General features: G+C 43.0%; 1 protein-coding gene across 1 annotated transcript in view; it reads right to left on the reverse strand.

The window, feature by feature from the left end:
* ERBB4 (erb-b2 receptor tyrosine kinase 4) overlaps positions 1-16,940 on the reverse strand; it is a 589,315-nt gene that overhangs the window by 12,591 nt on the left and 559,784 nt on the right. The window contains exon 26 of the mRNA XM_077829473.1: positions 15,360-15,530. Coding sequence (XP_077685599.1) covers positions 15,360-15,530 — 171 coding nt within the window. The remainder of the gene's footprint in view (positions 1-15,359; positions 15,531-16,940) is intronic.

Below are 16,940 nucleotides of genomic sequence, written 5' to 3' on the forward strand. Positions count from 1 at the left end.
AGAGGTTTGTTGTGGAACATTTTTGGACTAAAAATGGCTCTTTTGACCAAAGCAAACATTGTCATTTTGGTTGAAATGTTCTGGTTTTTTTCAGCAAAAAAATGGAAATTGAAAACCAAAATAATTTATGGGAAAATCTGTAGGGTTTGATTCTGTTTATGGTTTAAAAATGAGTTTGGGGTTTGTTTTTTTCATTCAAAACTCCAAAAATGTTCACAGGAAATTAGGAATTTCTTAAAGGGGATTCTTTAACAGTTCTACTGCATGGTACTCAGAAAGAAAGCCAACTGACCTTAACCGGCACTAGGCTCTTGGAGTTTGCTTTAATAAAAATGAAGCAATAACCTCAGGCTTTGTCTCATAAATCTTTCTCTCGTGCTCACATACAAATCTCCCTCCCCCACTTCACTATGCATCTTGGATAGTTATTTACACCTGCACAAAGTGAGGGCAAAGTAGGAGTAAAATACTCCCAACATCCAAATGACAAGATTTCCCACCCATTTTTCACAGGAGTAAATGACTGCACCACAGTGCATGGTTTATATCATCTTTTACACATGCATTTTGGACCTCATACATGCTCGGCCTACCTCTCTTTGTGGAATTCCATGCCAGGGCTGCTTGTACCTAAGAACAGCTAATCAACAGAAACTGTCTTGATAGAAACTGAGTGAGTATCCAGCCTTAAGTCACCAAACTGTAGCCTCCTAAATGTACCTGACTGCACAGCTGCTGCTGTAAGCATAAAGATTTCAGCCGTCCACCAGGAATAAGGACAGCTGGTTTATGCCAGTGGATCTGACTAACGTGCTTTGGATAGTCTGGTAATGCTACAGACAGAATAAACAATCCATAGCTGTCCCATCAGCCCAGAGCAAACACCAGATACGTTTCAAAGGAACAGGCTGGTGTTTACAACTGACCCAAACTGAAATTAAATGGAAATTGGAAACTGCTCCCCTGGAAAACATCCACCTCCTCCCAGAAGATTCAGGGCCTCCTTCTGACCACTGAGCGAGCCGCTTACTCTGCTCTGGCTTTATACCCCCCACAACAAATATATCTGACCCAAAACCAAAAGGAGAAAGGGAAATTTTGTAAAACAAAATTGGTCTATGTAATGATACATATAAATGAATCAATGTTTGTACAATGATAGCTAGAGGGCTTTGTAGACTAAGTCTCGGCTTTGAAACACCTTGGTTCCCGGCAGCTATCCCAACAGGGTTGACTCGATTCAACCTGCCAGTCCTTCCAAGGAACATAAATTACGGCAGGTTCCATGCAGCTTACTGTGCATGGGACTTTCAGAGGAGACCTTATAAACCAAGGTCTTGTCTGCTCTTCGGGGACATTAAAGAGTTCAGGGACCTTTTTGTAAGAGGGTAGCTTTGCCCCTTGCTGTTAACCAAACTGGAACAGCTCAAAGGGGTTGGAAAGTTGCTTTAATAGGACAGCAGTGGATTTCCCGTGCAGGGGAAGTCCTGGCTCACAGAGAGCTGGTGCACCAAAAAACAGGAGAGGGACGTCAGAACACCTGGTGTTCTGGCAATCACTGGCAGATTCCATGGCCTCTGAGGTTGATCCAATTTACGGTGGGGGCTAACGTGGCCCCAGTGACACCCATGATCCTAAGTTTTAGAATGAGCTGCCCTCTACAGCCTTGCAGCTGGGAGTCCAGACACACTGCCATTGCCCAGCACTATACCTTGTCTGTGAATAAACCAGAAGTGTTTTGCTTCAACTATCTGTTGAAAAGACATCAGGGGAAGTATTGGGAAAGGCATGCAAAATAGGCCTAAACCTTCATACTAACTAATTGGCTTTGAGCATGCCATATTGATATACGCACGAGTATTTTTTTCATATAAAATTGACTTACTTTACATTAATTCAGTTTGGGCATCAAACAGGCTGGAAGGAAAGCCAAGGGCCTGTGGGTGGGGGGAGGCTCCATATTCTTGTCCCTCTCGCTAATCCTTCTTTTCAATCCATTTCACTTTCCTCAGGACTGATCCCCTGTCATTCTTTCGCCCATACTGGGTCCTTTGCACTGTACAACGAATGATACCCCAATAACACTTGGCATGTCCCCACAGTGTAGAGGAGAATATGTGCCAGTTTCTAATGACTATAAAAACAGTCTGTACAATGACAGTGTCAAGATGTTGGCCTTGCTTTTATGCAGTGGGTTACTGACGGAACCATAGAGTCTGAAAATCACTCCTTTGTACATGGCTGTTAAACCAAAACTGTGAACTTTAAAGCACACAACTTTTGAAAAGCAGGGAAAGGAAGCTAAAAACACAACGTGCTTGTGATTTGTGATTGCGATATGTTCCCAGCAGAAAAAGCATAATAGACAGCTGATGAGGAGTGCTCATGGCAATCCCCCCCCCAACCAGCTTTCCCATTCTGTTTTACCCAGTAATCAAAGGCTATTCTGAGCCTCTCAAAATGCCATCAGCCCTCATTGAGAATGAAATAGAGCACATCTCCTCCGAAGCCTTTACAGGAGTAATCATTACAGCATGCTGGCCTGAACAGGCAGCTCCAATAGATAAAGATGGTAGGGTTTTTTTAAAAAAAAATTCTCCTAAAATCTGAATAGTAACTTGATGATAATCTCTTCATTTTGTTATGCAAAGGGGAAAGAAACCCGTAATTGTGCACTCTTTGTCTCTTAACGCAAAGAATAGGCTTCTTGATGAGATGCTAGGATGATTTAGGGCTGGGAATCTGGTGGCAATAATACTTTAAAAGAAATAGCCATCCAACTGATTTGGATAAAGTAATCATTAGCATTCTAAATCTAACCATCCCCTCCATCCTATTCCACTCCATCTAGCTTTGCTTCTTTTTATAGCTCTGATTCTTTTTCCTTATCAGCGTTTAACAAATAAGGAAGGCAGCATCTTTACATTGGCTACCAAAAGTCATTTTATACCAAGTGGATATGGCCCTCATTAAAAATATGTTTAGGAGGTATAATTGCTGGACAGACTACATCTCCCATGATGCACCATCATCTCCCCCTTGATGGACCGCTGTGATGCATCATGGGAGTTCCATGGACTCATGGGAGAGGTAGTCCCATTCAGAAGCCCAACCCATAGAGGAGAACGGGGCAGAAGGCACACAAACAGCACACAAACTCTTATTGAGGCACTTCAGTGGCTTTTCCTAATCAGTTTTTTTTTTTTTTTTGGTTTTCACCTATAAGCCAAAAACTTTAATGTTTTGGGGTATTCAGGGATTTTTGCCAAAAAATGTGACCATTTTCAAAAAACGTGATTTTTGGTTTTGGCCAAAAATTTCATTGAGTCAGTTATTTCCTGACTCCTAGTCCGCTGTCCTAGCTCTTGAACTATGCAGAATTGTCTGTTCTGCTTTTTCCAAGACTTTTTTCTGCCCTCCAGCTGGCGTGGGTGTACAGCAATACAACATTGACTACTGCACCTTGACCCTTCCTGTAGTGCTTCAGTGCAACAGCTTCTATCATCCAGAATGATGAACACGCTGTGCCCAGGCCCCCCTGTTAAGTTCCTGGGCCAGCTACAAACATCCCTTGGTACCAGTAAGGGCTGTATAAGGTATCTGCAATGATGGGACGACGCTTGGAGTGTCAGTGCATTTTAAAGTGAGCGTGTTGTGGAGACTCATACACTTTGTACCATCTACTTGGTTGCCTAGGAGCCACTTGCATTGTAGGCTAAAGTTTCAAGTGAATTTGGCACCCACAAGTCAGGAATAGGTTTTTAAAAGAGCTCAGCTGCCACTTAGGCACCAAAATAAGTGTTCAAATTTCCAAAATCTCAGTATGTTGCGTACTGAACTCTTTTGAAAATAAGCCACATGTATCGTACCACAAGTCAATCTTCTTGGTGCTGAGCACTTTTTAAAAAAATTGGTCCCCATTTAGGTGCCTAAATGGGATTCTTTCTGAACTCTGACCCTCACTGAGGGGTCTAGGCATTTGAAAATCTGGGGTCTGGTCTTTCTGGTCAGCTTCACCCTCTCTTCCAGCTGTGCTTCCCGAATAAAAATGTTTTTTAGAAACTCACAGAGTGCCTCCTCAGTGGAGTTTAGAAATATTTGGCAGTCACTCCCTTTATAGCCATTGACTTTTTTTGGAGAAGAGACGATGAAGTGAATCAGCTGCAAGTTCTCTTGTTTGTTAACAGAGCCAACAGCTATTCATAGATGAGGCAGATGCGCCGTGATTTTAAACCAGTGACAGTGAAGCTCAGTACATTTCCATTTCTCATGCTGATAGCTTTTGCAAAGTACAGCTGTGGTCCCCTGGACTGGTTACTGTCCTTTGGTGGGAGTGTGAACACATGGTAATTCTAACTGTGGGAGGGTAAGCCCACTGCAAGGCAAGAGCACAGCCGGCTGAGCACATATATATATTAAATTGGTAGCAAATATGTGTCCAAACTAAAAAACCCAGAACAAATAGCCCCCAAAACTAGAAAGGTTGAATCTGGAGCTAAACGCTGTGGCTCGGGATCATATATGTCAGAGAAAAAACAAGAGGGACAAGATTAGGGCAACTTGAAGGGGAAAGGAGTCCAGGAGAGCTGGCTGTATTTCAAGGAATCCCTGTTGAGGTTACAGGGACAAACCATCCCGATGAGTCGAAAGAATAGTAAATATGGCAGGCGACCAGCTTGGCTTAATGGTGAAATCCTAGCGGATCTTAAACATAAAAAAGAAGCTTACAAGAAGTGGAAGGTTGGACATATGACCAGGGAAGAGTATAAAAATATTGCTCGGGCATGTAGGAATGATATCAGGAGGGCCAAATCGCACCTGGAACTGCAGCTAGCAAGAGATGTCAAGAGTAACAAGAAGGGCTTCTTCAGGTATGTTGGCAACAAGAAGAAAGCCAAGGAAAGTGTTGGCCCCTTACTGAATGAGGGAGGCAACCGAGTGACAGAGGATGTGGAAAAAGCTAATCTACTCAATGCTTTTTTTGCCTCTGTTTTCACTAACAAGGTCAGCTCCCGGACTGCTGCGCTGGGCATCACAAAATGGGGAAGAGATGGCCAGCCCTCTGTGGAGATAGAGGTGGTTAGGGACTATTTAGAAAAGCTGGACGTGCACAAGTCCATGGGGCCGGACGAGTTGCATCCGAGAGTGCTGAAGGAATTGGCGGCTGTGATTGCAGAGCCATTGGCCATTATCTTTGAAAACTCGTGGCGAACGGGGGAAGTCCCGGATGACTGGAAAAAGGCTAATGTAGTGCCAATCTTTAAAAAAGGGAAGAAGGAGGATCCAGGGAACTACAGGCCAGTCAGCCTCACCTCAGTCCCCGGAAAAATCATGGAGCAGGTCCTCAAAGAATCAATCCTGAAGCACTTGCATGAGAGGAAAGTGATCAGGAACAGCCAGCATGGATTCACCAAGGGAAGGTCATGCCTGACTAATCTAATTGCCTTTTATGATGAGCTTACTAGTTCTGTGGATGAAGGGAAAGCAGTGGATGTATTGTTTCTTGACTTTAGCAAAGCTTTTGACACGGTCTTCCACAGTATTCTTGTCAGCAAGTTAAGGAAGTATGGGCTGGATGAATGCACTATAAGGTGGGTAGAAAGCTGGCTAGATTGTCGGGCTCAACGGGTAGTGATCAATGGCTCCATGTCTAGTTGGCAGCCGGTATCAAGTGGAGTGCCCCAAGGGTCGGTCCTGGGGCCAGTTTTGTTCAATATCTTCATAAATGATCTGGAGGATGGTGTGGATTGCACTCTCAGCAAATTTGCGGATGATACTAAACTGGGAGGAGTGGTAGATACAGAAGGACCTAGACAAATTGGAGGATTGGGCCAAAAGAAATCTGATAAGGTTCAATAAGGATAAGTGCAGGGTCCTGCACTTAGGATGGAAGAATCCAATGCACCGCTACAGACTAGGGACCGAATGGCTAGGCAGCAGTTCTGCAGAAAAGGACCTAGGGGTGACAGTGGACGAGAAGCTGGATATGAGTCAGCAGTGTGCCCTTGTTGCCAAGAAGGCCAATGGCATTTTGGGATGTATAAGTAGGGGCATAGCGAGCAGATCGAGGGACGTGATCGTTCCCCTCTATTCGACATTGGTGAGGCCTCATCTGGAGTACTGTGTCCAGTTTTGGGCCCCACACTACAAGAAGGATGTGGATAAATTGGAGAGAGTCCAGCGAAGGGCAACAAAAATGATTAGGGGTCTAGAACACATGACTTATGAGGAGAGGCTGAGGGAGCTGGGATTGTTTAGCCTGCAGAAGAGAAGAATGAGGGGGGATTTGATAGCTGCTTTCAACTACCTGAAAGGGGGTTCCAAAGAGGATGGCTCTAGACTGTTCTCAACGGTGGCAGATGACAGAACGAGGAGTAATGGTCTCAAGTTGCAGTGGGGGAGGTTTAGATTGGATATTAGGAAAAACTTTTTCACTAGGAGGGTGGTGAAACACTGGAATGCGTTGCCTAGGGAGGTGGTAGAATCTCCTTCCTTGGAAGTTTTTAAGGTCAGGCTTGACAAAGCCCTGGCTGGGATGATTTAACTGGGAATTGGTCCTGCTCTGAGCAGGGGGTTGGACTAGATGACCTTCAGGGGTCCCTTCCAACCCTGATATTCTATGATTCTATGATTCTATGACTCTATGATTCTAACTCTTGCAAAGTGACCTTCAACAGCTAGATACCATGGAGCATGTTAAGAGCCAGCTTCTGATACCCTTGCTCGTGCTGTGCTTTTCTCCCTGAGCAGCACTGCTAATTTCAGTAGGACTGCTCATGGAGCGAGGTACTACTTGTTATAAGGCTACGGAATCTGGCACTAAAAATATACCCCGTCGGACCACATGTGTTTTGTTGATCCCTACATATGAATTTCCCTCTCCTTTTTTTTCGGTCACAAATGTAGCATATTTTAAAGAGACATTGTAAATTATCTATCTTTTAAGCTACATCAGTAAAACTGAACTGCTTTAATCTAATTTATTTTACATCAGATGTGATGCTTTTTTATATTCTACTCATCCTAAGCAATAGAATTAGACCAGTCAGTTTCAATTTCTGTTTATATGCTATCTGGGTATTAGGCATAAAAACTGTGTTTTGATGTTGGATTTCCAATACAGGGGCTAGAAACAGATACATGACATGAGACATTTCCCAGGGACAAGGAGACAAAAATGACTGAAGATAGTCTGATGACAAAAAAACATTGATTAAACTCTAAAATCCATCCAAAACTTCTTAAGGGAGACGCAAAGCAGAAAGAGTAGAGGACTTGGACTAAAAAAACCCAACGCCTTAAAAAGCAGGAAATGGTACCAAAACTAACTGGCAATACCTAAGAGGAGATTCTGAGTCCGGTTCTGTTCAATATCTTCATCAATGATTTAGATAATGGCATAGAGAGGACACATGAAGTTTGTGGACGATATCAAGTGCTTTGGAGGATAGGATTAAAATTCAAAATGATCTGGACAAACTGGAGAAATGGTCTGAAGTAAATAGGATGAAAGTCAACAAGGACAAATGCAAAGTACGCCACTTAGTTGCACACATACAAAATGGGAAATGAGTGCCTAGGAAGGAGTACTGCGGAAAGGGATCTGGGGGTCATAGTGGACCACAAGCTAAATATGAGTCAACAGTGTAACTCTGTTGCAAAAAAAAAGCGAACATCATTCTGGGATGTATAAGTAGGAGTGTTGAAAGCAAGACAGGAGAAGTAATTGTTCCGCTCTACTCCGTGCTGATTAGGCCTTAACTGGAATATTGAGTCCAGTTCTGGGCACCACATTTCAGAAAAGATGTGGACAAATTGGAGAAAGTCCAGAGAAAAGCAACAACAATTATTAAAGATCTAGAAAACATGACCTATGAGGTAAGACTGAAAAAAATTGGGTTTGTTTAGTCTGGAAAAGAGAAGACTGAGGGGGACGTGATAACAGTTTTCAAGTACATAAAAGGTTGTTACAAGGAGGAAGGAGAAGAATTGTTCTTCTTAACCTCTGAGGATAGGACAAGAAGCAATGGACTTAAATTGCAGCAAGGGTGGTTTAGGTTGGACATTAGGAAAAACTTCTTAACTGTCAGGATGGTTAAGCACTGAAATAAATTGTCTAGGGTGGTTGTGGAATCTCCATCATTGGAGATTTTTAAGAGCAGGTTAGACAAATAGCTGTCAGGAATAGTCTAGATAATAATTAGCCCTGCCATGACCTCTTGGGGTTCCTTCCTGTCCTATGATTCTACGATTCTTGGGTAAACAACTTATCTATAGATTTGACTTTATCATTGCACCAAATACTAAAACCACTAATTAGGGACAGAGTAGGGAAATATCTGGAACATTATAGTATGATGAAAGACATTCAGGATGGATTAATAAAAGGGGTGATTATGCCTAACCAAGTGTTTTGAAGAAGCAAGAGAGCTAATGGAGGGACACTGTCAACATAATTTTCCTGAATTTTAAGAATACCTTTGATACAGTATCCTGTTAATCTACAAGTTCATCTATTATTGTATTGGAGATGAACTACAGCACTTGAATACATAAAGAAATGACACAAACTAGTGGCAAGACATGGAATGGAACTAAGATATTAAGATAAGTTTTGATCACCTATTTTGATTACCAGGACTTAGGAGAAGAATGAATGAAATTGGATGCAAAGTTAAAACAGTTAAGTTCTTGGTTGCATATATAAAAGCATTAAGTCTTGTATGAATCAGAGAGCTCCTGTCTTGCAGTGGAAATGGGGTTAGTAGAGAGAGAAGTCACATTTGGCAAAAACATTGGCAGTTCTGGTCGGTTTATTATGAAGAAGGTATTGAAGAAATACAGAAGGCAGCAAACAGCAGAAGTCAACCAGAACAAAAAGGCAACATGAAATACAGGTTTGCTCTGAACAGTGAGTATATAACACATGGCACCATTTTGCTCAGCAAACCTGCTCCCTGAGCAGAAGAGATTTCAACTAGTCGGTAGCTCTTTAATCTAGCGGGAGGAGGCATAATGAAATCCAGTGGTCGAAAGCTAAAGCTAGACAAATTCAGACTAGAAATAAGGCAAAAAAGTTCATGGTTAGGGGTTGTTAATTATCTAGGGTTGTGGTGAACTCTCCATCACTTTCAATCTTTAACTCATGACTTTTTAAAGAGGTGCTCTAGCTCAAACACAAGTGATGGGCTTGATGCAGAAGTTATGGGTGAGATTCTTTAACCTGTGTTATCCAGGGGGGTCACACAGTAGATGATCACAATGGTTCCTTCTGGCCCTAAAATCTATGACTACAGAGTCATATTGCTGACCATTAGGACAAAGTATGCTTTTTTCTGCTTCATAAATTCCTAGAGTTAAGGCCAGATGGGGCCCTAGCAATCATCTCATCTTACCTCCTGCATAACACAGGCCATGGGACTTCCTTGTAATAATTCCTTTTGCCTCCTGTTACCCTTGCAGAGCTGGCAGAGGTCTGGTAGAAGCAGCTGGCTTCTATTCTGGCTCATGCATCATCAGCAGAAACGTTTACTGAGTTCCACTCATTGAAACTAGTGGGGATGAGTAAGTGCAACTGAGGGCACCATCATAGCCATCTTGTTATTAAAGCCCTCAATGCAAAGGCTGGGAAAAACAACTCCCACCCTGCTTCCTCCTTGCGGTGGGGGCAGAGGGAAGTGATTGACTGCTAGCCTGTCCTATCAGCAAATTACAACACCCCTTGCACCAACTTAGCTGGGGGGATTGGCATTGCACAAAACATCTGTTTACTCCACCATCTGCAGTCTAGAGAGTCCATGCCAGGGCATAAGGCAGATGCTTACTCCCTGCAATTCCCCTGCACAATCTCCCCCCACAGTTGTCAGGCAAGCCCCCAAAAGAAAAGAATTCATAATAGAGGCTATAGGAGTGTCTGACTAAAAGGTCTCTATCGCCCAACCCATAATTTGAGAATACTGGAAGATTAGGGCTCAATCCTCTAAGCACTCTCCACTCTTTTTGTGAATTTCTTCATTTTTGTGGCGTTTTCTCACAACAATTAGACCACTTTTCCAGTGATTTTTCAAATTCCAAAGGCAATTTTGAAGTTTGTACATACTTCTATAGTCATTGCAATTACTACAATATATGTCTCTAGATGCAATTAATGTTACTGTCATGACATAATTCGAAGGCATAATTGTAATGTAAAAAAATGCAGAAAAGAAATCTTAAATTGGTGAAATGTGCCACATGGCTGCAATGTGCGGGTTTTAAATTCAGTGGGACAACTCCACCTTTTGTTTACCCTTTGCATCACCCTGCAGACTAGAGTAGGGTTGCAATAGTCAATGGGGTTGTGCCAGGACACAGAGCTGGCCTATCGGCTCAGCAATTTTAAATATTTTTTTCTCTTAGTGCCAAATCAACTGTTGATTCATGACCTGTATTATAAACCTGTTAGATGCACAAAGGGGCTAATCTGTAAGGACTTGATTTGGTGCTCGGTGTATTGGGAATGTAATCTGAGTAACAGGCGCAGTAGGCCACGGCCACAGCATAGGCCAGCTCCACTTCTGCTTTGAAGTCCGACTGACAGCAGAGGCCCTGCCCTCTAGGCTCCTACATAGCCACCTATGTGGTGAAGGAGTTTAGTCAAGCCAGAGCTCTGGTGTGCTCCACATGGCAGACGTCTCAATTCTAAAAATTGTGCCCGACATCTGTAATGAAAGTTGCCATGTCCCTATAAAATACTGTTTATAATCATGCTCATTCTTCTTTTCTTCGCTCCCTTTAAAACCCGGACGTTTATGTGTTTTTAAAAACAAATGAAGAGCCTCGATGAGACTTTGCCCTATTTCACTCTGGAGTGACTTAATTATAAGTAGAGGTTCAGCAGTGAAATATCCCCTGACTCTTGCCTACACAGATGGCATCAAGGGCGTCTATAATATACAGTGTACAGACCACAGGAACAAGGGCCACATTCAGAGGAGCTGCTGAACAGTATGAACAGTTAGCAGCAGTGAGAATTAGCCAAGGTAAAAGCATTGTGGTGCACAAACGCGAAAACAAAAGAGACTTCCCTCTGTTCTAACACTGTACCTGTTCAGACAGTACAGTACTTGTTAAAAAACCGGAGTCGATAATTGTATGGTTGTGAATGTAGGCGGTTTGCTAGTGCTAGCAACGAAAGTCTTGGGCTTATATAACCACTGCAGTGGCAATGACTACACTTTCACCAGCATGGCGTTATTCACCCAAACAGGACACGAAGTACTGGAAACCCACCAGTCGTTAATCCCTTTGCTGATTTTGGAACTTTTTGGATGATGAAAAGTCAACATTTTCCGCGGAAAGCAGACACTTGATGCGAAAAATGTAGTTTAGCTGAAATCCCAATTTTCTGGACAGACCAGCCCCTGTCTTAACTTTTGCAGGGCGCCCCTTCCATGCTGGGGAACGCCCCTTTAAGGAGGAACTCTTCTCCAAGGGAGTCCATGAGTTAGCCACAAACAGGAGTTTTGGTCGCATGGGCTGCCAGGAAAACAGTGTGTGTGGAGTAACGGGAGGCTTTGCCCTTGTGCCTCCAGCCTATCTCAACAGATTCCAGAAGATTAGGAAGGCAATGCCTTGTTTATTTCAGTGGAGGGCATATCCCATCCCACTGAGGTTTCCTTTTTCCTATGGGATACAGCTTTAAGTCACTACTGTATATTAAACTGTTTTTTTTTTTTGTATTTGTCTTATGTATATCCTCATTCATTGGTGCCTAACCCTAGCATCGCCTTGCCTGGATGTAGGATTGTACAGCAGAAACTTCACAGCTTTCCTTAGCAAACAAGTGCTCTTACTTCAGTTCACTGACTTCAGTGTCTAAATACAAAGAGGCTCAGAAACTCCCTGCTTTCCTGAGCCCTTGCTAGAACTGTGCTAGGGCACATTGAAGCCAAGAGGTTCTGTGCAGTATGCCCAGAGAAAGAGCACATTAGCGGCTTACAGTACGCGTGCCTCAGTTTGTAAAATTAAAACCACCAGCCCAATAAGTGCAGGGCCGTATGTTTCAAGCACCTCGTCGCCAGGAAAGACGTGAAGATTCCGTAGCTATTGGCTCTGTGTTTTGCCCTAACCAAGCAGCATGGAGACGTTCACATAAAATTTAATTTTCCAGTAACAATGAACAGAAACTGACTGAGCTGCATCAATGTGTTTGGTATTCACAGTAATAACACTGATCATAATGAGTTCATTTAATATTAATAGTCATTACAGCAAACAAGCATAAATCCAAGCCACCCAAAGGAAACAGAATAAGCCAGACTCAAAGCATTGCATGTACAGATACTTGAAGGTATTTCAGTTCTGTGTGATTCCTGCAACTGACATCCATCTGTACTTAAAGTATGCACAGTGGAAAGAACACTTCTTAAAGGAGCTACCGCGCATTTAGTTTTAGATCAACATGAATGTTTAGAGGAGGAACATTGGCAGTCTTATCGCCATTGATTTTTATCTGCATTATTGCAACTGCAGAGCAAACAGAACAGAGCTTATATCCAGGGGGAAAAAACTATCTGTGTTACAAATCAGGAGCTTCTATGGCAACTATGTATCTTAGACACAGCGTGTCTGATACACCAGGGAGGTACTTCAGCATTATGCTTGATTTAGTTCTCCTGAAATCTAGCCATGTGTATGCCTGCATGTGTGTGTATGCTGCCTGGTGACTCCTGTAATAAATGTAAGACACACGACTGCTAGCAAGAGATCAGGCTTTATGCGCTGACCTGAGACATCTGACATGGCTCTGCGTTATAATGGTTAATATTTGTGTCACATGAGAGGAGTCAGCCTCTGCTGATTCCAGAAGCTGCTATTATATATAAATTGTACATTCATCGGCCACACCCTCAGCAGTCTCCTTCCCCACCCCCTCTAAAAATAGCACCTGTCAATTAGGGTGAATGGAGCCCCCGGGGAGTACAGCACAATGGCATGCAGAGGGTGCGAATGGACTCTGTAGGCTCTCCGTGTCCTACCACCGTTTTAGTAAACCGATATCTCATTGATTACCCTGCATTTGGGGCCTTCCATAGCTGGCCCAGGAAGTTTGACCCATAGAGTGAAAACTATTGAGAAAGTATAATATTATATTGGTGAAAATGCTAGACTTATAGGATGCTTTAGGAAAATTCAGAGCCAACCCTATACCCAATCCCACTGGCAGCCCAGTGTCAGAAAACGTTGCCCTCTCAGCATTAGATAACGCTGGTTTCCTCTTATAATGTGACATTCTTCTTGGAAGAGGACTTGAAGGGGCAGGTGTCACTGGGTATGTCTACACTGAAAAGAAAAACCCATGGCCCCGAGTCTCAGAGCTGGGGGCAATTGACTCAGGCTCGTGGTGCTAGAAATAGCAGTGTAGACGTTTGGGCTCTGAAACCCACTCAGGGGAAGGATGCAGCCCGAGCCCCGTGAGCCAGGGTCAATTGATCCGGGCTCTGAGACTCGGTGCTGTGGGGTTTTTATTGCAGTGTAGACGTACCCATGACGGTTGCATGGATCCTGCCTGATCCAGGCTCCCATAGCAGCCAGGAGGGAAGGTAGCGTGGTGAGGGTTCTCCCAAGCTTCATGGGACTTGGAGTCAAGACCCTTCGATAATGGCAGTAAATCCCACACCCTCACACAGGAGTGCTCAGGTGGCAACCCTGTGAGCTCAAACTCATGTTGTTTTTCCCTATGTGGAGATGGGGCCCTGTAAAAGGAAGTTATTTTAGTTCTCCAGTGTAAGCTGACAGTGATCATGAGAAGCACCTTGCAAGTGGAACTGAGGTTCAAATACATCTATTTTTATTTATGGGAAATGAATAATCCATCCTACTGAATGAATTTGGAACTGCTTGGCTTAAGGAGGGAATCGGAAGATTTCTCAGCAATAAGGAACAAATGTCATTGCTGTTAATCAAACTGTGAGAGTAAACCACAATAATGGTGGTGATTACTGGATGTTGTTATAGTCTGTGCCAATTTACAGCCCAATTTTGCTGACCCAAGACAGTCTGGAGACGCATTATGGATGTATATCGCAAGCTCAGCCAACTATGGCCCTCGTTCAGGAAAGCATCTCTATTCAGGAAAGCACTTAAGCACTTGCTTAACTTTAAGCACATGCTGAGGTCCCACTGGTTCCAGCTGGAGCTGTGGGTGTTTAGCACTGCTGGAAATCAAACTCCATGCCTGTTCTGGAGAGACTGTGGTCAGTGCTTTAGATGTGGTTTCCCTTGGAAAAATGTGTCTACGCAAAAATGACAACTTCTTATCCTAATCTGGTGCATTTAGAGTCATCTCTCCTCACTTCAGAGAGGACACCAGATCACCAATCCTAGTTAAACATTTCTAAGCTCCTGTTAGAAGTGCAGAGCCAGAAGGCAGGATGCTCTGAAGTCCATGGATCCGTCCACACAGCAAAAAAACCAATAAACAAAAAAACCCTCAGCAGTGAGTCTCAGAGCCAGGTCCACTGACTCACTGTCACGCTACAGGGCTAGAAACAGCAGTGCAGACATTCCCACTCGGGCTGAAGCCCAAGCTCTGAGACCAACCCCACTCACCGAGTTCCAGGGCCCAGGTTCCAGCCTAAGGGGAACATCTACACTGATATTTTTAGACCCATAGTGTGAGCCCGAATTAGCTGACCCAGGCTCTGAGACTTGTTGCCACAGTAATTTTTTTTGTAGGGAGCTAGCCAGCAATTCAGGCAACTGGCGCTCAATCCCCTACTCTGCAACAGACCTCTTGCGTGACCTTGGGCAAGTCATTTAGCTTCTCTGTGCCACTGTTCCCCATTGGTAACATGTGAATAATAGTCCTACCTCTTAGGGTTGAGAGGCTAAATAGAGTAAAGAGTGTGAGATGCTCAGATACTATAGTAAAAGAGCCCATAGATAGACTGGAGAAAGAGCTAGATTCCATTCTCACTCAAGATGCATCAACAAGATTGTGTACTTAATTCCAGCTGCTCTCGGTTACACCTGTGCAGTCCCTTTACAGGTAATGGGTTTGCATGGCAGATGTAGACTGAAAGACTCGTGATTACTGGCACTGATGATTCACTGTCCAGAAAGAATACAGCGTGGCCTTACAATCCTAGGCTGAGGATTCAGGACTGGCTGTTCAAAGAATACCTTTGTTCACTGGTGAGCGGAGCTATTGATTTGGAATTCACGGAGACACAATAAACTTGGAACCTCATGATGCCATTTTTATAGTCACTCTCCATGCACTTTAAGCTCAAATTTCCCAGGGTAACTCAGGCTTATGCTTGATTAGAGCACTTAAAACTCTAGACATGGTTTTGCGAGTCAGTAACTGCTCTTACCCTGTTGGAGTCGATTCTAGCCCTGGAGGTGTAGATAGGAGGAGGGATGTTAAAGGCCTGAGGAACTAAATATTCCTCAGCATCCATCATATCTTCCAGGTCTTCCTCATCTAGCAGATTTTGGAAGAATTTGCTGTCGTTTGGGCTGGGGAGCTTCATACGGTCATCACCCTGAATGTGTCACATGGACGGAGGAAGATAACACAGAGTTGAATTAATTCTATGAGCATGGTGACCTGCTTTCTATACTACCTGGCAGTCATGGTGCAGAGACTATGCCTATACTCAGGTTGCCCTACATCACCACAGCTACAGAGTTTATTTTGATTTTTGGCTGGGAATACGATGACAGGAAGGGAGTAACTGCATTAAGCAAGCAAAAATAAATGTTTTACATTCCTGTTTTTGAACTTTTCTTTCTTTCTTTTTTAAAATAAACTCAATTCTGGACCCAGTAGACCAGCTTCTGGCAAGGTCTGATGTATGTTGTGAAATATTTGAGATATGAAGGCTAATGCAGGAAATATATATGTATAAAATATGGAAAGTGGGCTTCTTTGCTTTTTATTTTATTTTATTTTTATTTGGGTCTTTTAAAGATTTATTGTGTGAAACTCCCCTGTTAGCCACATGGAAGGCCTTATAAGAATTTAATAGGGATGAAATCAACAGGAATTAAACTAGGTAATGACAACATTTGGATTGCCTTAGTGCCCATGGTCCCAGTCAGGGATCAAGCCCCTATTGTGCTAGGTCCTGTACAAACACAGAACAAAATACAGTCCCCTGCTTCAAAGAGCTCGTGATCTACAGAAATTACACTAAAAACCTATATAAATTAATAGAGAATATAGTCCTATCTAGAGAATTGTTTAACCATGCTGTAGAATTTAACAGAGAATTATATCCCTGCCATAGAATTCTATAGCTTGGTTTAAAACTCCAATGGAGAGGTTGTTTGCAGTATTGTAGTAGCCCTGTTGGGCCCAGGATATTAGAGAGACAAGGTGGGTGAGGTAATATCTTTTATGGGACCAACTTCTGCTGGTGAAAGAGACAACTGGTGAAAGGACCTGAAGAGGAGCTCAAAAGCTTGTCTCTTTCATCAACAGAAGTTGGCCCAATAAAAGATCTTACCTCACTCATGGAGAGGTTATCATTCCTGATTATATTCCATAGGACTTTCCACAAGGGCCGAGACACGAGTGCTGCAATGGAGTTAAATTGAGGTGAGCATTTGTCATTTAGTGTCCTAAAAGACCACTATGGAAGAGGCCAAACAGCACAATGAAAAAGGCCACATGGGTGACCTCAAATGATGAAATACCCACCAGATTATATAGCAAATTACCTTGATAATGAGATTAAAAAGATAACGAAAGGAAGTATAACAAATGCAGTAAATTTTTTTAGTTAGTGAAATAATTATCCAGGCAAGTTTTCTGCGGCCTTCATTTTTTAAACATTACTCCCCTTTGAGCTCAGTGAGGAGTATTGCGAGGAAAAGACCACATTATGATACTATTACTCATGCTGACTATAGTTTTACTGATCAAATTGTTCCACTGAACTGTCTATATT

This window comes from Eretmochelys imbricata, chromosome 11 (genome assembly GCF_965152235.1).
Source record: "Eretmochelys imbricata isolate rEreImb1 chromosome 11, rEreImb1.hap1, whole genome shotgun sequence".
NCBI lineage: Eukaryota > Metazoa > Chordata > Testudines > Cheloniidae > Eretmochelys > Eretmochelys imbricata.